At 35.6% G+C, this 25,282-nt stretch overlaps 1 protein-coding gene across 2 annotated transcripts in view; it reads right to left on the bottom strand.

The window, feature by feature from the left end:
* ARHGAP15 (Rho GTPase activating protein 15) overlaps window positions 1-25,282 on the bottom strand; it is a 625,244-nt gene that overhangs the window by 503,659 nt on the left and 96,303 nt on the right. The window contains exon 6 of one of the 2 annotated variants that reach the window (XM_004577187.3): window positions 7,329-7,418. In XM_004577187.3, coding sequence (XP_004577244.1) covers window positions 7,329-7,418 — 90 coding nt within the window. The remainder of the gene's footprint in view (window positions 1-7,328; window positions 7,419-25,282) is intronic. The other variant, XM_058664454.1, reaches the window with a different exon arrangement.

Raw genomic sequence — 25,282 nt, 5'->3', positions numbered from 1 at the left:
CAAGTCATGTGGTCAGAACCAACAGTCACATCCCTCACCAGATAACTGGGCCTCCTATCATCCCCTGCTTCCCTTTCTCCTTTTATCAAAGTTAGTGTGACCTTCAGTTATCATCTTTTGTCCTCAAATTCTCTTTGCAGCTGATATTACAAATCATAATATTAATATTCCTAAATTAAAACCCATATTTTATAATTGTACCTTTTTAAAATGAAATTTATGTGCTATCCCCCAGAAAAACTGTGGCCAAATTATCTAAATAATCTTATCTCTTTCCCTTCAAACAGAAAAAAGTAGGGCTCATATATTTCTTTTCTCTTCTTTTTTTTTTTTTAAAGATTTTATTATTATTGGAAAGCCGGATATACAGAGAAGAGGAGAGACAGAGAGGAAGATCTTCCATCCGATGTTTCACTCCTCAAGTGAGCCGCAACGGGCCGGTACGCGCCAATCCGATACTGGGACCAGGAACCTCTTCCGGGTCTCCCACGCGGGTGCAGGGTCCCAAAGCTTTGGGCCATCCTCGACTGCTTTCCCAGGCCACAAGCAGGGAGCTGGATGGGGAAGTGGAGCTGCCGGGATTAGAACCGGCGCTCATATGGGATCCCGGGGCTTTCAAGGCGAGGACTTTAGCCGCTAGGCCACGCTGCCGGGCCCTAGGGCTCATATATTTCTATTGGGAAACAGAAATCATCATGATTTTCTATCTTTTATAGTTGCTGCATTTGTCTCTATCATGCCTTTTGTAAGTTACTTTTGGGCAAAATGCTTTTCTGAAAATATTAAACTGACTGTCATTAACTAATTAGTTTTTATTTATTAGATGCTACATTAATGGCACTTGTTAAATTAAAAATATTAAATATCAGTTAGGTAAGGTTTGCAGATGCATAATTTTGGGCCCAAAATGTTTGAAGATATCTTTTCATGGTATAGTAAATGTTAGTACATTGGTTAAGTTCAGAAGGCAGAACATGTAGAATTAGGACACGAATTTTGAGCTGCATTTTATAAATAGCCAGCTCCCTAATCTCAATTTTTCTAAAATGCACATCTGGAATTTCCCTTAAAACACTGTAAAATGATGTGGCTAGTACATGAATGATGATACTCTGATTTATTTATATGAAAATCATTCCTTTGTTTTTTGCAAAAGACACCAAACATGGGATTGCTTCATTTTAACATTAACACAGATGGGAGGCAGGTGCAGAAGAGCCTGTTATCTCTCATTCCTTCAGTGTGACTAAGTTGAATGATGGATTCTGTACTGATTCTACATTAACTACAACTGACATAGTCAAAACTGGCACACATATCCCCAAACTCACGGGCTTTTTCTTACCCACTACCCCTTCTGGATGATGGAGAAATATCAGGGAGATAAAATGATTGGGGAAAACTATGAAGCTAAAAACAACCACATTAGATATTAATGCTTCTTTGTGGTTTATTTTTAATGTTATGCATTTTAAACTACTCCGAGTAATTCTCCAAAGTACAACCAGCTTTACTTGAAATCTAATGCATGTATGCAAGTAAAGGAGCATCCTTTTGCATTTAGTCTAATTGTAAGCATGGAAAAATGAAAGGCAAAATTGGTAAAAGCTCAAAATTATTTTAAACTGCCACTTTTAAGACAAGTATATGGGAAAAAGCAAAATACTAATAGTTTTCCTTTTGGCTTAAAATGGCATTTTCCAAGATATTATTAAATTACTTTTGCATTAATAAACTTAAATAATACTTAAACATTTTAAGCTAAGACACATTCAGATCAGGAAGAGCAATCAAATTATGTTTAAATGTAATGCATATCCATGGAAAATATTACATGAATATGTTGAATATACATTATAGGCAGAAGACTCCATCTAAATTCAGAAGAGTAATGTGAGTAATGCTAAATCTCTTCTGAGGTTTATTTTACTTTTAGTGAAAGGATTAGCCTCCTGATATGCAGTTTTTTAAAAAAAAGTTCATCCATGTATTTTATTTATTCTAAACACAGGAAGACAGAGAAATCAAGCAAGACAGAGAGACATGCAACTATCCTGCCACCCCACTCCCCCATCCTACCCAGCATCTTCACCCCAAATGCTCATTCATGACAGCCAGAGCTGGGCCAGGCCAAAATGAAGACTCGGGAACTTAAGCCAATATACCGCAAGAGTGGCTGAAACCCAGCCACTGAAGCTATGATGGCTGTATCCTAGTAGAATTGGAAGTGGATTCAGGACTCAAACCCACACTCTTCCATATGGGATGGGTGTCCTAACCCACATCCCAACTGCCAGAACAAATGCTTGTCTCATATTTTTAAATATGAAAAAATTGAAGCTCAAGTTTAGGAAATTCATTCATGCTATATTCTGAAGTTATAAGCTGTTGATGGGAGGAGAAGAACAGACTTTAATCTTTATGGATCGTTTGTTTCTGTTTCTTAAGTATACAATTAACATTTTCTTTAAAAATTAACATATTCTTAACCAACCATAGTTAATTAGTAGAATTATCCAACTTAAAACTTTTAACCTGTACAAGAGACCAGTAAATACTTATTAGTATTTTTCTATTAAAAGAAAGTCATAAAAACTGAGGTGCAGTCATTGCTACCTCTGAGAAAACATAAACATTTATAGTAGCAATGATCTAATTATTTACATAATTAATTATTTACTGTTTTGCACTTTGTAATGAAAAAGACCAAGAAAATCGTATCTTTGCATTCTGTACCTCTACTGACGCTCTGAAAATCCAGAAATATAGGGTCTACAACAAGGAAAAAAGTACCTAAAACTTTTTATGAAAGTGATTATTTTTTATTCATTGATTACATTGTATTATGTGATACAGTTTCGTTGGAACTGGGAATCACCCCACCCCTCCCCCCGCCCTTGCCCCATGTGGAATATTCCACCTTGTTGCATATCCACTGATCAAGTACAGTTGAGATTCCCTCTTTGCAAGCATAAACTAAACACAGAGTGATTATTTAATAATAGATAGCATATACTATATATTTACTTTGTGTGTGTATATTACTGAAGGGGTATAACTCCAATCTTAGTTATAATAATGTAATAAGCTAAAAACAGTCCAGTACTCTAGCTTAGTAGAAATAAGTAGAAAGGTAGTTTTTAACTTTGTACTTTTTTTGGACAGGAAAAAAAAATAATGTATATGACAGCAATAAGGAATACTTGAGGTCTGATTTAAATGTCACAGAATTAATTACATTGCTTTGGTATCCCAATTTGATAAGAGGGTTATCACCATGGAGTTTGAGGAATCTTTTAGAAATGTAATTCTTGTCCATTTGATTTTCCTAGACTTTCAAAAAATATCCAGCCCTGAGTGATTTATCTTTCAAGGAAGCATGAAAACCCAAGCGAAAAGATCTGTCTTCACTGTTAAAACAAGAAAGCATTAAAAGCAAAATAGAAAAAAAATTACTTCCAATTTTAAGCTCTTTTGCAGCCATTTTCCCAGTGGAACTTCCTACCTAAAAACTTTGTAAATGCCCGTTACACCCAGAGAACAGAGACATGAAAGCGGCAGTGGCAGCACAAGCGCTCGGGATGCTGCCCGACAATACTGCCATCCTTGAACATGGTTTTATTTAGTTATTACAACTATCTTTCTGTAAATGACATTTAGGATTATTTAAGATTATGTTGTAATCCTTTTAATCCTCCGTGCTTTAAATTTCAGGCTAAACACCAAAGAGCAAACTAGCACTTACCAGAAATGTTTAAAACATGTGATTTGGACATAAATCTTTTTCTTCACTTTTTCCCTGATGAAGACTTAGTGGTGCTCTTAGGTTAACTAAGGAAACTTGTATCACAGTTCATTAGGAATCATTCGGTTGCTAACGTTTTTAAATCTGCCTCAACCGTTGTAATGGTTCTTGAAAGTTGTGGCAGTAAACCAAAGTAATAGCAATGGACTTTACTAATTTAATTGAGAATTTGTGTGACCTTTTACAAAATAAAAGTATCTTCTTGTATTTGTCCAGAAATGTTCTCCATTTTCTAGGGTCAAATTTTAACATGTATATTTATCATGCACACATGCACATTACACAAACACATGTCTGTATACATATGTATTTTAACAATATTTTGTATATCTATACTTTATTGCAGAAGTTAACATTTTTATACATGTAAAATTACTGAGAAGTGCCAATTAGACCAATGATTGCTCTGCTATAAAACAGGCAGGCTTTGTTGAATCAGGCAGTGGGCATCACTCTTTCTGTGTTGATGAATACGAAAAGTTAACATCGAATTAATGTTGTCACTGTCACACTACTATGTACCAATCAAATAAGACTTCATACATATTAGGAGGTTAGTAGGATGTTGACTAGGAAGGAAATTTGGCTTTTAATAGGAAGAAAATGAACAATACAAATTTACACATAACAAGTACAAATAAATGAAATCTTTCTCTTTTTTGTGTGTGACACCAATGTGCTTCAAAGACTTTCAAGAATTTACCATCCACATACTTTTTGTTTGTTTTCCTATTCATTTTATGTATGATTTCTCTGTACAAATTATAATTATGTGGTATATAATTGCTAATCCATCAACCTTTTAAAGACAGATTTCAAAATTTAAATTATTTCTAATTTTGCTCTTCTTTGATTTTTGTTGAACCAAAAATCTTAATAGTCATTTGCTATCTGTAATCTATAATTCATAGACTGAGATTGAACACCAAGCCTAAATCAAACTTGGAATTCTAAAGCTATTTCTGAGGCAGCACATCAGCAGAAGCTATGATGGTTTTTTCAGTCTGGAAGAAACACTTCATTATTCTGCAGGTAATGAAACCCTTGCACACACATTCACACATCCAACAATGCCTTAATACCATGTTTTTGAGATATAATCATGTTTATTCTGATCATTTGAGAGTTAGAACAGCTAATGTATCTAATCAAATATTGATGCAACTCATCCAGATTTAGCTGTCTGGCAAATCCTTCCCGATGCTTTTCCGCTAACAGAACTATAAAAGCTATTTGTACTGTTCCTCTCAAAAGGCTTACTATCCTAGTCTATCTTTGGAGACATATTAGTGAACGTTACCTAAGCTCATGTGTGAAGGTAATGAACACATTTCAACATGGTGGGAAAACCAAGAGATTCATTCACAAGGAAAAGTAGAAAATGAATCTTTTCCTAATTTTGTCATTCACAATATGCTTATAAATCTTTTGTTTGTCTAAAGTACACAAGACAAAGAAATATACTAAGCACACCGAGAACCCTTGAGATAATGAGCAAAAGTAACAAGATTTTCAACTTAAAAAGTGAGCAAAAGACCAAGAATTTGTAATGATTTTGGGAGTACCTGTACTTAGAAACAATGGAAAAAAATGTGGAAAATTACACCAGGACATATTCAGCTATATTCAGAAAAAGGCTGTGATGATATACATGGGTAAGTTAAATATGCATATATTCTTAAATATATCTCTTCCCTTTTAATATCATTTAAATTATATATATGTTTGTCAATCTCATTTGTCATGAACTAACGTCATGGAATTCAGAGAAAACATTAAAAAAGGACTAACCTCCAAAAGTACATATCTCCAAAAGTACCTTGTGTAATGTGGTTTTTCACCACTTTGGCAATTAGAATACTAAAATCACAATACATACTAAGGTTACACCATTTAGCTTACCCAGCTTAGTTTAAAAAAATAAATAAATATTTTGATGATTGAGGTAGTCACACAGACCAGGGTTACAACCTCTGAATTCTGTTATTTATGGAAGAAAAGCCAAAAGAAAAAATATCCATTACAAATATGTATTTCTTCATTTTAGAACAAAACTGATTGCTAATGTAAAGAAATCAGTAAAGCCACCTTCAAATCACTTTAGATTAACATCTAAACACTTGGGTTTTAATTCATTTCCTCTCTGACATCCTTTCCCCTTCCTCTCTCTTTTCTTTTTAAAATTTTGTTTACTGTTAACAAATTTATGTCCTCTGACTTTGCAAAATTTTATTATTAAGAATTCATATATCCCATAAATACAGTATAGGACGGTAACCATATTTTTTTCCTCTCTCTCTGTCTTTCTCCCCCTCAATCCCTCCTTCTCCCAATCTTATTTTTTTCCTTTAATTTTGCAGTGACATATTTTTCATTTATACTCACAGAATTAATGCATCACTAGCCATAATGATCAACAAAAAAGCAGATAAAAAGATCATTGTTCCATATATATATAGATAAAGAGTGAATATTTTTAAGTCAAAGCCTACACCTAAATAAATATGAACCATAAAAATAGCCAAAAAGTGTACAATGTATTTATTTTAAATTATTTGTTTTAAGTCACAATGGGCTGAAATTATTTGGGTCCACTCAAACTTGCCATAAAAGATACACACCAAACACAAACCAGCTTTTATTCCCTAGTGAGTAAAGGAAGAAATTTTCACTTACCTATACTTCTTTGACGGCAAATGTAATCATTTCAGCAAAGCCTGTAATCATGGAGCTTACTTTTCTCTAATGCCCCCAAAGCTCTTACAAGAAACTTAAATTTTTAAAAATTAAAATAATCTTATTTAGATGGCTACCAAATGATAAAAATTCTAAAATATACATTTAAAATCACTGGCTACATGGAAATACAAAAGTAAACTGTATTTCATACATACAAAAACATGAACGTTTATAATCAAGAACTACCAACCACCAAAGATTCTGTTCATATCATCTGTGAAAAATTACATTCGTTTCGAGGATTCCATCTCGTTCTTTCCATTCAATGGATTATAATTATAATTATTAATTAGTTACTTTTCCAAAAAAATGAGGATGCAATATGAAAGATCCAATTTTTATAGCTGTCTAGCTCTCTCCTTTACCCCACGTTATACTAGTAAATGTAATTAATGATTGCAAGACATGAATGGTATTGAATGAAAATAGTTTATATTTAGGGAATCTTAATTTGTGTATACCTGAGAATGTTATCATAAATCTATTTGAGCTCAACATTCTGTGTGTGAGTAGTGCTTAGCAATCAAGTATATTACAAAACTCAATAGTTTATGTGTAAAATTCATCAACACAAGATATCTAATTTGTGTTCAGAGAGCAGTCACCTGAGAAACAAGCAAAACAAACCAAAGATTCAACACAGGAGTCCGTTTTTCAGCATGTCCTTCAGACAACTAGTTTATGCACATGGACACAACCCAAGAAGATTGTCTTGTTCTGAATACAGAACAGAGTTCAGATTTACTGGAAATGGTATGGAATTGAATATATGTAACATTCTTACCTGAAAGACATTCTTTCTGCTTGACTTATCCTTGGTCCATTCAATATGGGCTCCACATAAATCCACACTTTCGGATTTTTGCCCTGTCTTCTGTAAGCAAAATGAAATAAGAAAAATACCACATATCATTGAAGATGCTTGTCAGAGAATATAAGTTTATTGCATTATCAGCTTCATGTATTTATAACATAAAGCCTACTTTTTTTTTCCCCAGGGAAAACCCAATTTGTAGAAATGTTCATTTGGGAATTTATAAGCTTAGCTCTCTAAAAACATTTGTAAAAGTTGAATAGCTATAGGTTATAAGGAAAATAATTATTTTAGTTATTGAAATTTTTAAAAAATTCTAATAAAAGCTCAATATATTTGATAACTGAAATATTAAATCCTATGTCAGAAAAGTATTTTTAAACTTTTATTTATTTTTATTTGAAAGGCAGGTGCTTCAGAGAGAAAAGGAGAAACAGCTGCTGTTTCACTCCCCAAATGGCTGCAATGAACAGAGTTGAGCTGATCTGCAGCCAGGAACCAGGAGTCTCTTTTGGGTCTTTTATTTTGGTACATGGGCCCAGGGGCTTAAGCCATCCTCCCTTGATTTCCCAGGCCATAAGCAGGGACCTGCAGCAGAAGTGCAGCAGCCAGGACAAGAACCAGAACCCTAAGGTACTGCACGACACAATTAATCTGCTATGCCACAGTACCAGCCTCAACACGTAAGCATTTTAAGTCATGTATTTCATAGGTTCCCAAATTTAGAAATTCTAAATCATTGTGTATTAGAAATTTTTATATAAGGTAAGCTTTGTGGGTTTATTAAAACTAATGGAATTTTATTGTCACCCAGAAATGTGCGCAGATGTTAACACATTAACAAATTCAATAAATATTCTAAACAACTATTTGTTGCTTAGAAATTGTCTATTGATTCACTTAAGATTATATATTAGTATAATTTTGTTGAATAAGTTTAACTTAGACCCCAATATTAAAAATTACATTAACTTTTAATTTCTATTCAAAATAATCAATAAGAATTATCACCAATGCTTGTCTTTTCATATTTTCTTTTGATTCAAGTGATATCACTTTAAATCTGCCAAACTTCAATTATTAAGCAAAACACCACTGGGAAAACTTATTTAATATTTTTCAAGTAAGTGTGGCATTCCAAAGACTCCTGAAAATACTAAATTTAGTGATGATTACTAATGGATGGTCTTAAATTTTTAACATACAATGATTAACAATATTTTGATCTTATTTTAACAGCATGATTTCATACTAAACTATGAAATTCCGAATGAATGATAATTAGATTATCTTTCTGCAATTGTTAGCATATAGCCAGCATATCTATTTCTGTCATTGTAAGATAGACTATCTTTCTGAGGCCAGAAAAGTGGTTCTTTTTTTTATAGTAAGTTTTGAGGTTTGCAGTTTTTGGCAATCCAATTATTACTTTTTGGAAACACTGTATAAAGTATGTACAACATAGCTTTTAAGTCAGTAGTATCTTCATGGAGAATAAATCAAGATAAGCCCATGTCCTCTTAAAGATATTCTTTCATTGATTTACCCTATGCTGTGGTCACCACTGCTGAAGATCACAAATCATGATAATAATGTTCATTGTCAAGTGATCGAACATGAAGGCATGCATTTAAACACCATCCTTCCTTCAGAGTTAACTCAATCATGGAATTCTCAAAATCAACAAAGATAATCACTATGATGCCTTATCAAAAGTGCTTATCATGGGGCTGGCACTGCAGTATAATTAGCTGCGTTTCTGCTTATGGCGCCAGCATATCCTTTGGGTACCAGTTGGAGTCCTGGTTACTCCTTTTCCAACCCAGCAACCTGGAAAGCAGTGGAAGAAAGTTCACTGCAGCCTCATGAAAAAAGCTCCGGACTCCCAGCTACACACTGGCTCAGCTCCAGCCACTGCACCAAATTGGGGAGTGAAGCAGCAGATGGAAGATCTCTCTCTACCACTCTCTGTCCTTCTCTCTGTTACTCTGACTTTCATAAAAATAAAATAAATAATTTAAGAAGCACTGATCCATCACACGTAATGTAATCAGAGGGAAAAAAGCAGAATTATTTAATGTAAGAAACACCATTTGTAGGATATTGAGCATTACACTAAGAGCTGTATAGCTATTAAAAATGTGCCTCTTACACTGTATGAGGGAAATATTATGAATACCAGGTTATAGGAAAGAAAGTATACTCAAGTGGGTCTGGTGTGGTTAAACCTGCCCAAGCTAAGACAGCTAGAAAGGGAGAGGTCAGAATTTAAATACAATGTCCCTGTAAAGTCTGCCCCTAACCACTCTGCTGTCCTTGAACATTGAAAATGGTGGTCACGCTCATGCTGAAATCTATAGATTTGAGAAAAGCTATGGCTTTCACACTAGCCCCCAGAATGAACATATTGATCTTGTTTTTGTCCTTCTCTGCTAAATGTGATCTTGCCTTTGGTCCTTTACACCACCTGCTTACCTGGAATACCTCCCAATTTGCACATGACTAATTTCTTCTCACTTTTCAGCTGTCAGCTAATGTCACCTTGTGAGAGATCTTTAACTGTCTTACATAAATGAGCTGTACTCCAGTCAGTAATTTTGGTTCTTTTGAATCCCACAATTTATTTTGATTTCGCTGCAGCCCTCCTCCTAACTGAAATTAACATATATATTTTTGTACGCTGTCTGTGTTTCCCCCACTTGAATTAAGTTCCCTGAGCTGGGGCCTACTTTGCCTTTCCCTCCACTGTTTTTCCCAATGTATGGAACAGTGCCTGGTACACAGTCGTTCAATGAATATTTGCTGAATTCATGAATGAAGGAAAAATACCAAAATATCGCTAGCTTTGGTACTTTGAAAGGATGGCTTGTATGTCTTAAATCCTCAATTTTATAACAATTAAGATTTCTATTTGTTAAAAAAAACAGTGAAGCAGTCTCTGGTTTCTGATTTGAAAAAGCAATAAAGAGTTTCAGGGACTTACAGATTTAATGTGCTATTCCATGTAGTCATTTAATAAACAACTATTACATACCTACTGTGTTCACCGAGATAGCCATATTGTCTGTACTTGACTCTGTACTTTGACATACTGACGACGCTGACAATTTAAGTCTCCATATCAGTCTTAGATTCTATATAATTATTTGTGCACACTCCATGCTCTAGTGCTTGAGACAACCTATTGCTAAAAAGCAATCAAATGTTCAGTCTTCCCATCATTTGCTATGTCAATCTCCAAATGTTCTCATCCATGAACCTGGCACCTGGCTGGGCATTTTTTGCAATCCCAGGTCTGCCTGGCACTATCACTATCAGTGGCCTCATGGTACTCACTAATATGAACATATACTCCATGGTCTGACTCCTTCAACTCCTCTCCACCTCAGCAATCTTCATTCTCCTCCCACACAAGCATACTCTGAGCTTCCCTTACGACCACTCTGCTATTAGGTTTGTTTCTGCTACTTCTGAAGTTAGCAAACTTTGTGCAGTGTCTCAGTCTCTCACGCTTTTCCTGGTTTTGCCTCTTCTCACATCCAGGCCTACTGGCTAGTCCAACAGCCACTTACACCACCCTTTTCCTCCAAACACACTTCTGCTATTTACTTGTCCTTCTTCTTACATGGTCTTCCTCAAAACCCCTAATTCAAGTATCTTTGGGCTATTCATGTTAAAAGCCTTGTAAGTCCTGGCTACCTCGTTCAGATGTGCCTTTGATTTTGCTTCAAAGCCTGCATTTTGAAACCTTCTGTGTCCAGTCATTTTCCCTCCTGCCTCATGACACCTCTCTTATAAAGCTTTTTCTGTTAAAAGTCTGTCTCACCCACCAGTGTTTTCTTTCTTCACAAAGATGAAAAATGGCTTGTAATGCAACAATGACCATTCTTCCCACTTTTATCACTAGTTCATCACTAGTAATCAAATGGAAAGCAAATCTGAGTAGCAATTTTGAGCTTCTCTGAAAGCATTATTTTGATTCCTCATTTGCAAATCCCAACCACCTTGTGAAACTGTTGCATGATAAGAACTCAAGAAGCAAGGGGAAGAAGAAAGGGCTTACATAAGGGCCTGTGGTGAGATAGCAGTCCACTGTTGTTTGACTCCAAGTTACACGCTCTTGATAATAATGATGGATCTCATTCCATATCACTCTTTCCTCCTGCAAGGCCACATAACAGCAATGCCCTCTTCAGGTCCGTGAAAAAGAATTCACATTGCCTGTTTATTCCTTGAGTCACTTTTTCCCTTTTCTCTTCTGACCTCCAGAAGAGGAGGTCTGAAGAAGAATCTGAGTCTGCAAGTGTAGTTGCATGCCTAACACCCTATTCCTTGGGCATGAGAATGGTCCTTAAGAGTATCCAAGTTAGTTGGCCTCTCACAGCTGTCGTGCGCATAAATGTCTCACAAAGATGTCTGGCTGTGCCTCAGGGTAGGAGATAATGCGTCTGCTCAGTTTCAATTTTTTCTTTCAAGTTTCTAACTTAATCCAATCTTGCTGCTCCTTTCTAGAGTTTTCTCTTCACCTTCACTTTCTCCTAACCACAAACGTGTTTATCAGCAAGTAGTTGTGCTCAAGTCATTTCAGTGCCCAAGAAGAGGAGAAAAAAAAAAAAGCGTCCCATAACTTCACCTTTTCTGAATCTACTAATTGCTATCCCATCATTGTTAGTACTTCAGGTGTCTATGGTCATGTTTCCTGTTTCCTCATGTTCCATTGTTTTCCTAACCCCCCGCAGGCTTTTACTTCTTCCTTTGACTAGTCTAAAATGTCTTGACTATTAAAGTCAGCAATGGGAAAAAAATGTGATGCCTTATCTCCCATAAGCATCTTTCACTTATATATTTATTTCTCCCTTAGTTCCTCTCATCCTTGAACTGTAAAGTCATTTTTCTCTTTCTCAAATTCTTCTTTCACATTTTATATACATCCTGCTCTGTTTCTTTCAGTGATTGCTTTTCCTTTTCCTATTTCCTAAATCCTGGCAACCCCTGTTTAGTGTTCTATACTCTCATTATTTCTCTTAGTTTACATCCTTCCTGTGGGTTTTGGTATTGCACCTGGTCTTGCCCCATCACCTGCAATTTGTTGAGCTCTCAATTGTCCTGCTAGCTCTCAGCTCCATGTGCCAAAGCAAAACCATACTTAGTAATTGGTATTAGAATTCAGCAGAGATATTGTTATGGGGCACAGCCAGTGATAGCCAGCACCCATTGACAGTGGGCAAATGAAATTTGGCTGTATCCCCTATCCTCTATCCTGAAGGTGGGTCCTAACAGCAATGGAATGATTATTCCATCCTCTACCACTTCCCCCATGTCCTAATTTAGCCAGGATATTGGATGCAGACAAGTCCAATTACTCTAGGCATTTTTAGCTACAAGCCCAGTTCCTGTTCCTGCCCATCCCAATGAGCACTGATCAATTCCTTGACTCACCACACTTAGGTATTCGCTCCTGCCCACCTGTGACTCACCTATCAACTGAGAGGGGATGGTATTGCATTGTGTAACCACTCCCCTCACAAGCCCCTTTAAAAGGCCCAGGAAGCAGGGGCTCTCACTCTTTCTGGCCAGGTGCTTTCATTACTCTGGCACCTCGACTCTTGGCTGACCCAGGACAGGTAATCCCCTGAGCATGGTCCCTGTGTACTGCTTAGATGGGGCAATGGTTATAATAATGTTGTTTCTGGTTTGTGTCCTGTCAGGAGTTCGAGGAGGGGTGAGGCCTAGCAGTAGTGGAATATGGGCAGAGAAGCCAGGGAAAGGTGAATGTCTGCAGCTTTGTAAGTGTGTCCAGGTTATTCGTTGCATGTCTCTCAGGTTAGCTTATATTGTTGGAGAAGCTGGGACACAGATCTTCAGCTTAATGGATGGACTTAAGGATAATGACCATTTGTTCCTTTTGGGATTATGATTGGTTGGATTATGATTGGTTGGATTGCTGTATGGACTTGAGATTTGCTATTGTGCTCTATTATCACCAAGCTTGGTTAATAAAGATTCCTTAATAAGCCTTAGACATGTCTGGTGTGATCTCGCTCGCACCGTGCAACAATATCTTGGTGAAATCACAACTTGCTCATGAACTTACTCCCTTTTCCTGGTGGCCTTTCATTTTTAGACATCACTTTTATCCAATTCACCTGAAAACTTCTTAATTTCTAACTTCATTCCCTAAAGCCCTAATGCCACATGTAGCTCCGTCTTCTCCATCTGCTGATTCTAATCTCATGTGAGCTCCTATTTTATCTTGCCTGAATTTTTCTAGTTATTTCCTCTGTGGGGAGTCCAAAGTTTTTCAATTCATTATTCACATTTGATTTTTTCTTTCCAAACATAAAGCTCACATTATTTCTTCGGGGAAGCCTGTTATCGGCCTGGTAATATCCAAATCCCTCAGTAAAGCATGGAGAGAGCTCTTTATAAAACATTAATCACCTGTTTCATTACCTTCACTCCTCTATTCTCCACACCTGCTGTGCTACAAGCATAGTAGTTTCTAAAATGAAAATTTTTCACAACACTTGTGAACAGTGGGAAAAGTTTAAAACCAAGATGGAAGAATTACATTGGAAAGTAATTGGTTCAACACAAGCATTGATAAATAAAGGTAAATTATACATTTCAGAATGATTGTTTACAAAATAAGAAATCAACAGGCACTTAAAACAAAATATTTGTTTTTATATTGACTTGAATTAGGCACTGATATTTTGGCCCATTCAAGGAAAATGAAAGAGATTTGGGGTGACTATAGAAAAAGGGGTAGAAAAAATGAAAGCCATTGTAGTAAAATGAAAGCAAATAAATATATTACTTTAAAAAGAAAAAAAAAAAGGAAGGCGGTATAGGACTACAAAAACGAACCTAACCAGTACTTTGCTTTTACAAACTTGGATCTGGTAGACTTGGACTGAAGGGCAACATAAGAGCTGGGATTACAAGGAAAATTTTTCATGTACTCAAGCATGGAAGATAGGAATAAGTAGTTCAGGAGAGTTGTAGAACTTATTTGGAAGGTTATCAAGATTTTATTCAAGGATACTGAATTTAAAGAATCTTTTAATAGGAAACATATTTCTGATTCTGAAGCTATAAAACACAAGGAACAGTCTGCTAATGAAGTGTATGATGCCAATTGATCATATTGTACATTATAAAAATAAGCTTTTTAAAAATTGACTAAATATGGATTTACATCTAACAATGTATATATCATAGCTCTGCTGAGACAAACTTAAAATAGTGACTGATTTTTAAGCATAATTATTGAAGAGTTATTGCTTTGGGACAGCAAACAATAAAGGCCTCTTTGTTGGAACAATGTAGTCCTTAAAGATTGATCCTAAGTCCTGTCCACTTCTGATTCCGTTGCTCTGTGAGTCCATCTTCATCACTTCCCAATAATAGCTGATGGTATTATCTTTATAATAAGTTTTCCTTTAACTTAGATTAAGCCTTTAGTTTTAGTTTGCTATTTTTCTTTATCGGATGTTTGGAGTCCATAGTCTTTTAATGTGTATTAAGGAAATATCAAAGGTCAGATGCTCTTTTGTTTGATGGTATTTTTCCATGATGAAGTTTGGTACGTGTACAGGCAATAAATCATAGATCTATTAACTTTCATTCCCTTTTAATAGTGTGGTTGAAAAAAAAATAAAGCTCAGATTTTATGAGATATGTTATTAGCTACCATTTTTTACACAAGATTAATTGTTTCAGAATATAGACTCACATTGTCTTTATCCTTTTGAAACATGAAATAAATATGTTTAAAGAAATTAAGTTTTATCACATAAATGGTTTTGAATCTGGAAAATCATTCATGAAGGAGTAGAAAACTCACTTATAAACTCTCATTTGAGCAAAATGATTTAGGGAAGAATGCTGAATGGCCACCTGATCTTATTAATGTCTAAAGTATGGCCACTGTCAACATAGAAACTGATACTTTGAGTATAAGATGTGAGTTTTATGCATATGAATATAAATGATGCTAATAATATCTGAAATTGTTTCTACAGTGAAATTTCTCAGCGTATTATATGACCAAATCAAACCACAATTTTAGAAAAGTAAGATTTTGTTAGTGATATTGGACACTGGAATGTGATTTTTGTTTGCTTTCTTCAGAAGAAAGTATTCTTTCTTTTTCCAGAAATGTATATATATAAATCAACATCTTGCTATAATAAATATAATACTTCTACTTATGCTATATTTGCTAAATGCTGATACTGTTGTTCAATTATATTATAAATGAATTATAATCTAATTCTCTAAGGTAAATATTTTATACACATTTTCAATGCCCAAGATAACTTAAAGTTTGTGCCTTAAACTGCATCCCACTCAGCAGTCCATGTAGGTTGTCAATCCTGCCTGGGCCACATGGCCTCTGCCAGTGAGGAACATAAACTATCTTCTCTTATTATGAAAACTATCTTCTCTTATTATGAAGCCTTCCTTGCAAGCTGGGACAGTGTATATGTGCATCTGGCTATCTCAATCATTTCTAGGTATATATTAAATATCAGTTTACCATATCAAACCTAGCTTTCCCAAAAGCCTGAGTTCCCATAGTACAGCAAAGTGAAAACAATCGTTCTTGAAGTTAAACCAAAGGAAACTTGGCGATGGGAAGAAACATCACAGATAGCCCCTTTTCCTTTCTCTTTCCTCCTTCCCCTCTCTTTGACATGTTTCTTTAGGCTTTCTTCAGTCTACTTGCAGCTTCTTTCCACATCAAACAGTGCACCTGCCAAGTACAGAGTAAAGCCACTTGATGCGAAGTGGAGTCAGCATGGTAAATCGTCCCCTGTACTGCCCACTATCACTTCCTGTCTCTCATTCTGTGCACTTCCCACATCAAGTCTAATAATTAAGCCAGGGCTTGTCTTCAGAGTACCAGGGCTCAGATAACTGACATTACTCTTTCTGTGGGATAAAAGTATAGTTCTTCACCAAAAAAGTGTGGTGCTTCTCTTTTCTGAGTGATGAGAGTGATCATTGGAAAGCAATTCGCTAGCTGCAGACTCCATTTCCTCCCTGCCTCCCAAGTCCTCTTTACATTGAAATGAGGTCTATCATCCTCATCACTGGGATATAAGCAAAATTATTTAAAAGCTTTCCAAGCTGAAGGTTTTAAAGCACTTGTAGATCTTTCCCATATTCTCTATCCTTCATGTATTTCCCAAAACTCTTAACCATTGAACTCTTTTAATCCATGTACTAATAACAGCAACAATAACAAATATGAGTATCACATTCGCTATTTTGAAGGTCCATTACATCAGTTTTCTAACATCCTCACATAACCGTATGATTTAGATCCTATTAACCTAATATTGCAAATAATCAAGGACATAGAGCAAACAGAATGAAAAACCTAGGATTTTAGCCAGCAGGTATAATTTGAAAACAGTTATTTTTGGCTAGGATGATATGATACATTGCTTCCTGGCACACTGAATTCAGTAGTGAATTTTTAAAAAATTAAATGTAAATATTCTGTAAATTCCAAATACATACTATGGGATAAAGATAATTTTTATCTTAGAGAAGTACAACTTATTAAACAGATGAACTGTTGACCAAAAAAATAAAACAGAGTGAGTCAAGCTTTGTAATTAAAGTTTTCCAGGAGAGCCCAAGGTAAGGTTTAAGGAATGATATAATATGCTATGATGTATGCATAAAGCATCATATAAATTTTACAGATCTTATAGTTATTAAAAATAATGGAAAATTCAAAATTTTTAGGTTCAGTGGCCAAAATCTTAGCAAAAACTGATAAGAGAACACAGCTTCATGTATACTAATACTGATCATTTGATTTCATTTTTTTACTAAACCTAGGAATTTAATTTTTTTTGCTTCCGTTTCTATGTGCTGTTTTCCAAACTTAGAATAGTACATTTTTAGAATTAATAAATGCATGATAAGGCCACAATAACAAAAATTATTAGTAAACTATATTAATGATTACTGTGCTGACTCTACAGAAAAAAACCCACAGCACTATTATTGTTAGAATTAGGTTATTTTTAAAATTCATTCACTAGGCTAAGGTTGATAGATCTATTGTTGTCTCTCCATTTTTCATGATCTTCTGTAGCAGGGGGTCAGAATAAGGGCTCAAGATTTACTCTATAAAGACAAGATCATTCTATATTCATTATGCACAGAATACTCAATAATTCATGAATAGCTTTCTGATTAAAACTATTTTCATCTTCCTGTTAAATCACATCATTTTACTCCCACAAATAAGATCATTTTGTTGTTAAAGTCATACTACACTGAATGAGCATTAGATGTATTGCATTATTTAATTAATGTTACTGTTCATTATTCACATTGGAAGCAAACAATATTAAAAATACAAACATTATTTTAATGAGGTCTTTCATGCTTTTTGGGGGGGCTCACAAGGTTATGACTGAATGAGTGATTTGGAAAAGTTAATATTTTTAAATCTCTTGGAAAAGAGTTTTCTGTCATTAGAAGTAAAAATCCTTAGTCACCACCTTTGATTAAAGTATTAGTACAATATGAAGTGAAAAACATAACAATACCTGAAGCATTCTCGTACACAACCAATATCTGGGTTGGCTGTTGAGAACACTGAGTTTAGTACCACACATCCAGGGGAAATACTACATTTACAAAGTATATCTGAGTTTATGCCAAAAGTGACCTTAAATTCTCTGAATAGTATGTATGAACACAAAAGATGCAGTGGATCTCATCCATCTGACTAATCAGATGGAGTCCATGGATCTGGTTATTGGTAGATACAGACACAAAAGAAATCTCGATATGAGAAACAGTGTGGGGAGTAAAACTAATACAGATTCTGCAGTCATATGAAAACCCTCCAGTTTGCTACTGCTGCTTCCTGAGGTGATGTGTGATGACACAACTGTGTTTGGGGGACATAATACATACATACATACATATGTGTGTATGATATATGGGATATATAATATATATGTGAATATATATATCACATTCTTATATGTCTTGGACTATAGGAATATTGAAATAATTTGTCAATAAAAAGAAACCCTATAACAAATTAGTTAAATTGAACTTCACAATGATAAAACCCACCTGTTTGCTACTTTCTCCACCAATAACATCACAGGACTTTGTGCTCTCATCTATTTGCACAGATTTTAGAATATGTCTCTCAGGCAAGTCCTACATTTTTAAATTAAAAATTGATTAAAAAGCACATCTCAATTCCCCAAACATGTCATCAAAAACTCCGAGTCTCTTAATTTAAGGACATTTAATACCAGGTTACGATGTGCTCCACCTTGCTTACACAACCAAGTCTTGTCTTTTCATAACTCAAAAGTTGATTCTACACTGTCCCAGTTAAAACCACTGCTTGCTGTTCCACAAGGCAATCACTCAATTAATTCTGAAACAATCCATCAAAGATATTACTCCCAAGGGTCTTGTAGAAGAAAGACAAAAATATTCTAGATTAGGGCACTTTCCCTCTAGGCCCCAGAAAAACTTCATCAAAACATTTTCAAGAGCAGTGAATAGCACAAAGTGCCTGGGTGAAGGCACAATGCACTAAGGAATCAGCTTACCCTATTTTACCATTGCTTTATTCTCTTATTTTCAACTTACATATTCAGAGGGATACAGAGATAGAGTGCTCGCGCTCTCTCTCTCTCTCTCTCTCTCTCTCTCTCTCTCTCTCACACACACACACACACACACACACACACAAACACTCACACACACAGAATAGGGGAGGTGTTTTTGGCAGTGGTTGGTGGCGGAGAGTTATGGAGAATAATGTCTCAATCCACTGGTAGACTGCCTAAATGCCAGCAAGTTAGGACTAGGTTGTGTTAAAGATGCAGCTGGGAACTCAACTGGAATCACTCGAAAGGATAGCAGGAACCCAATTTTACGAACCAATCACTTTGACTTCTGTAGTTTGTATTAACAGGGAGTTGGATTAGGAACCAGATGAGCATCAAACCCCAGACAACTATATTGCATTCAGTTTTTTCATGTGCTAAGCTGAACATCTGCCCATAACATTCTTATTTCTACACACAATGTCTTATATCCCATTTCTGTTTCAAAATCCTATTCATCTGTGAAAAATCTGCTCCAATGTCCTTCCACCATTAATGTGTTCTAGAATCATTTTTTATAAATATTTATTTTTATTGCAAAGTCAGATATACAGAGAGGAGGAGAGACAGAGAGGAAGATCTTCCATCCGATGTTTCACTCCCCAACTGACCACAACAGCCAGTGCTGTGCCGATTCAAAGCTAGTAGCCAGGAACCTCCTCTAGGTCTCCTACATGGGTGCAGGGACCCAAGGCTTTGGGCCATCCTCAACTACTTTCCCAGGCCACAAGCAGGGAGCTGGGTGGGAAGTGGACCAGCCAGGAATAGAACTAGAGCCCATATGGGATCCCAGTGCATGTAACTCAAGGACTTTAGCCACTAGGCTACCATGCTTGGCCCTAGAAATGATTCTAGAGGGCCTGGCACAATGGCCTAGCAGTTAAAGTCCTCGCCTTGAATGTGCTAGGATCCCACTGGCCACTGGTTCTAATCCTGGCAGCTCCACTGCCCATCCAGCTCCCTGCTTGTGGCCTGGGAAAGCAATAGAGGACAGCCCAAAGCCTTGGGACCCTGCACCCATGTGGGAGACCCCAAAGAAGCTCCTGGCTTCTGACTTCAGCTCAGCTTAGCTCTGACCATTGCAGTTTGTTGGGGAGTGAACCAGCAGATGGAAGATCTTTCTTTCTGCCTGTTCTTCTCTCTGCCTTTTCAATAAAAGCAAATCAATCATAAAAAAAAAATTCTATCCACAAGCAACTGTTCTGTCCTCTGAGTTACCATAAAGTTAACCCCTATATCTGTCCATGCTAGTTAAGGGTGACTGTCAATGTCTAGTTTTTCACTGCAAATACTTAGTTTATGCATATATCGTCTCTTTGTTTCTGGACCCACAAAGAGACAGCTAGAATCTGATCCATGTTTACGTCTTTCAGAAATCTAGTAGAGTGGATTTAATATACAGGTTGTTCCATAACATTTGTAGAATGAATGAGAAAAGAGATACATAGAATGAGTAATGCTAATTTCCCTGAGAAAATGCTACATGTATTTGAATCTAGATTTCACAGCATGTTTTCTTATAGTTTTAGTCACGTTAGTTATGGTTTATTATAGTCAACCTACATATTATAAGCATACTGAGAATGGAATTCATATATTACCAATCTGGATATCACTAGAGTTTAAAAATTATTATATGACAATGGGTAGGGGACATTAATTGTTTCTAAATGAACAAATGGAAGTTTGAAATTGTTAATCTTTCCTCCAAACAGCAACCCATCAGTACACTTTGCTTAGCTAGGGAAGCAAACTTACACATCTGATGCACAAAGTCAGGTGTCTATCCCTCACAAAAAGAAACCTTAAGCTCATTTCAAACACGGCAGCTACCTAGGAGACAAGTTACAATCTGAAGTTCCAAAGTCACCTGAAATATTTCACTGATAGTAAAATAAATGTGTATTTGAAAAATGCAAAAAGTATATATCCAGACCTCCAAAGACAAATCACATGAAACTCTGTTTCTAGGACCTCGAAAGAAGCCTAAGGAGTGCACAAAGAAGTGAAAACACCAGCTCCCATGCCCCTCCCCCATGAATGTGCTTTAGAATCCTCTCTATCTGCAAGCAACTGGTTTTTGAAGCAGAAGATTTTGCTCCATTACACATCAACATCCTGGAATCACGAGCTATTTCTCCTGCTGTGGCCCCACAATAATCCTGGTCCTTTGAAGACATCCAACAGACTATACCTCTGTTTTGTATGCATTTGTTGAAAGAAAAGTTATTATAGACTATTCCAGGATGATGATACCTAGTGAATACAATACACTATTTTGAAGATTTGCTACTGTTAGCAAACCTCCATCATAGAATTTTTCTCAGTCCTTTTCATTTATCCTGTCTTTCAACTAAACTAGAAATGCACTTCTCTTTAGTACACGGACTCTGCCCATTGTGAGCTTCAAGCCATTGTTCATGTTTCTCATTTCCCTATATTCTCTGCCCACAAATCTCCACATATTGAAATTATAACCATCCTTCAAGGTCCAATTCAAATCTTTCACAGATGTGAGTACTCCCTTTTGTAAATCTCAAAAGGAAAGAAAAAAAAAGAACCCTTTACTGTGTTTCTTATTTCTTCCCGTTCTATTTTTTTGGCAGAAATTTCATAAGGCAAGACTATATCTTGATTATATCACTCTGCTCTATATGTACCCCTAACGAGCAAGCTGTTCATTGTAGAATTTCAATACATATTCTTATGAAGTCTTTTCTCCCACTAAAGCTTATATAAATAGAACAAACTTGATTAAACAAATGCACACTTAAATTAAAGTGAGGTATATTGTAATGAGAAGCTATGTTATTTGGATCAACTCTCTCACTGAAAACAATGAAAAAACGCTGGATAAAAGATTTCAAAATTACCTGAAAAGAATGAAAAATCTGAAAATATGGTGGGACTGCCAGAGTAAATATTTTTGTGAAGTGGGAATATGAACCTTGAGAGGAGAGCTGAATATCAAAGCAACATAACTACATTTTCCCCTGAGGTTCTTTGTCTATATTACACCTTTGAGCTTTGGCCAATCAACTTCATAGATTAATGGAACAAGATCTTGCCTGAGCTGTTATAAAAGGATAAGGGAGAACAAATATTTAACTTATTCTTTTCCTCCAATCCCAAGACAGCATGAAGAAAATTAAGTAGATAAATGAATAATGTAACAAAAGAAAAAAGGAAAAGCAAAGATCAGTTATGTCCGTTAAAAGTTGTGACACAGCTGTAGATCACCACTTATCTAGACTTAACCTGAGAAACTTATACTGTCAACTTAGATGGAAGTGATTAGTTACTGGGAATATATCAGAGTCACTCAGAAGACAGATGTATTCATCAGAGAATCTCCAGTGGTAATATTTCAATAACAATGATTAGCACAAAAAGATAATCAAACACACAAGGAAACAAAGCAACATGAGTGAGAAACAGTACCAGATGTCAGATATGATAATCACAGGACGCATTATAAAATGATTAAATCTCTTACTTTTAATAAGAGTTTCAGAAAACAATTTGCTATAACAAGTTGCATAGTGTTTTTAAAAAGAAACAAACATTTAGGAATTACAGTCTAATAATTAAACTTAAAAATATTCTTCATGGAAAAAGAAAACCGACGTAAAGAATCAGAGGATAAATAAACACTATTTTCTGAATAGCTCAGTAAAACAAAATGATAGATAAAAATGAATGAAAACATTTGAATGGCATGCTGAGAAAAAAATGCATAGTTTCAACTGAAGGCTTAGACAGGAATAAGAGAATGTTAAAGGAGTATACATTTGAAAAATGGTAGCTGGAAACTTTCTGAAACAATGAAGACTACAGATTCTTTCAGCAAGCACAACAACACTGACAGGAGAAACATACATACATCTGCATGCTTCAGGAAAAAAGTGGTGAAGAACAAAAGTAAAAAGAAAAATATCACCGCAACAAGAACAGTTGCTATTCTAACAGATGACTTCTTAATGGCAATAGTGTGTGTCAGAAAACAGTGGAATGAAATCTTCCACATGATGAAGAGAATGGAGTGCTGACTCAAAATTCTGAGATATTCATATTCTGAGATGCACCTCAGAATATGAAAAAATATATAGATTCATTCTATTAAGTGTAAGCTGAAATAGAATGTCACCACAAGGCCCATAAGAGATGAATTTCTCAGAACACACGTCTAGTGGGAGGATAAGTGATTCTGAAAGGAAATTCTGAGATTCAGAAAGTAATTAAAACAATGATCATTGCAAAGATTGAGCAAATGTAAACCAATATTGATTTAAAACATATGTGGTGCTAAGAAAGAAACAATAAAACACACACATTGGGAAAGCTATAAATGGGCTAAAATATTCTAAAATATTAACTTTAAAAAGGTAGATGATTTGACTAGCTTGAGTCTTTGACAAATATTAATGTTAACATAAGTATTATCAAAGAAGCAGCAATATAACCCTCACAAACTAGTAGAGAAAAAAAATGGAGCAACAAGATGTTAAAGAAAAGGAAAAGTAAAAAGTAAAGCTGCTGCCTGTGACATCAGTATCCCATATGGATCTATCTAGATTTAGAGTGGGATTTTTGATAATGTTCTTTCTGTTATACATTTATAATGGTAATTGGTAATTACCATTTTTTAATGCCCTTAGAAAGAAAGTCGGGGAAGTAGTCAGTCCCTTACTAAGTCATTAAGGACTCAGAACCACTGATTAGGAATCACTAGTCTATAGACTAATGAATTTACAACTATGTGGGAAACTTTATTTTTTTTATATGAGTGCACTTTGTGTACTATTACAAACCCTCTTATTCCCCTGAAGCCCAAAGTCCTAATACCAGTATTGGGAAGTGGGTATATGAAGAGGTGAGATGAAAAGATACGACACCCTGTGCTTTCTCTGGTCTTTGCCATATGAGGATTCAAGAAGATTCTCTCTCTCTCTCTCTCTCTCTCTCTCTCTCTCACATACACACACACACACACACACACACACACACATACACACACAGAGCCAGTTAGGGACCCTAAGCAGACTGCAGATCTGCAAGTGCCTGTATTCTGTAGAACACAGCTTCCAGAATTGTAGGAGAGGAATGTCTATTGTTCAAGCCACCCACTCTGTGGCTTTTGGTCATAGCAAGCCTACCTGAATAAGATGTGAACTGAAAGAACTTCAGTGGTAAACAAGAAAGGAAATCATGGAAGGTGAGATCAGACATCACGTTATAACATGCCATACAAGTGCACTTCAAATGTTTATGAGAAAATGAAATTAAAAGATAAGGTCATTTTCAGGCAAAAAAAAATATTATCCACATATAGTTTTCCCATAATCTGAATATTCCATGAATTGATGGAAGACTCCTCATTTCTAATCATGCAACTATTTTGGGTAAGAATCAATAGAGGAAGACAGCAGCTCTTAGTCCTGCAGGAGGCTCTATGGAGAGCCCTCGTGGCTGACTGGCTGTATTTTCAACAGGAGTCAGTGCCCTAAACATTTTAAGCTACTCATACAAACATATGTCTCTCTTTGTAAGCCTTGTGGTATTAACATTTTTTCACTTGCATAAACTTCTAAGGAATTTCAACTATAACATTTGAACTTCATATAATTTCTAATGAATATTCTATAGAATATTCACATATTTTCATAAAATATATTCTAGTTCAATACATGTATATTTGTACTACAGCTAGTATGCGGGTTTTTTGTTTGTTTGTTTGTTTTTTATCACTGATTAATACTCTCATGCCTTACTGTTTTGTTCGGAGAATTACTGACCTCATTTTACAGGTGAGGATTGGCAGCTCAGGCAAGTTAGTAAATTCAGCAGCTATTAAGTGACAGAAAGAATTACATCCCCCGTGGTCCAACCTCAGAGCTTAGCTACACTGCTCCTTTGTCTCACCACTGCATTAGCATTCAAAGATCATCCTATAAATTTCAAAACACAGTTTAGCCTTTTATACCACATTTTGCACTCACTCAGGCAGCTTCTACTGACCCCTGGAGGAAAGGACAGACTTGCCTAAAGGACAATGAACACCACCAGGTTGTGTCTAAGAGGGTGCAAAGGAAATTCTGAAATTTGAGCATAAATTTCTTTCCAAATAAAACCACAGCATCTTTAATCAAGGCCTGGCAATCATTGTATCGTTTCTTGGAGACTGGAATTGGTAAATGTGGGCTATCCCACTAGGCCTTTAATACTCAGTTGAAAACGAATCCAAGAAGTTGA

The sequence above is a fragment of the Ochotona princeps genome, chromosome 5, assembly GCF_030435755.1.
Source record: "Ochotona princeps isolate mOchPri1 chromosome 5, mOchPri1.hap1, whole genome shotgun sequence".
Lineage (NCBI taxonomy): Eukaryota > Metazoa > Chordata > Mammalia > Lagomorpha > Ochotonidae > Ochotona > Ochotona princeps.
Note: the sequence above shows the minus strand (reverse complement) of the source record. Positions and strands in the feature narration are given on the sequence as shown.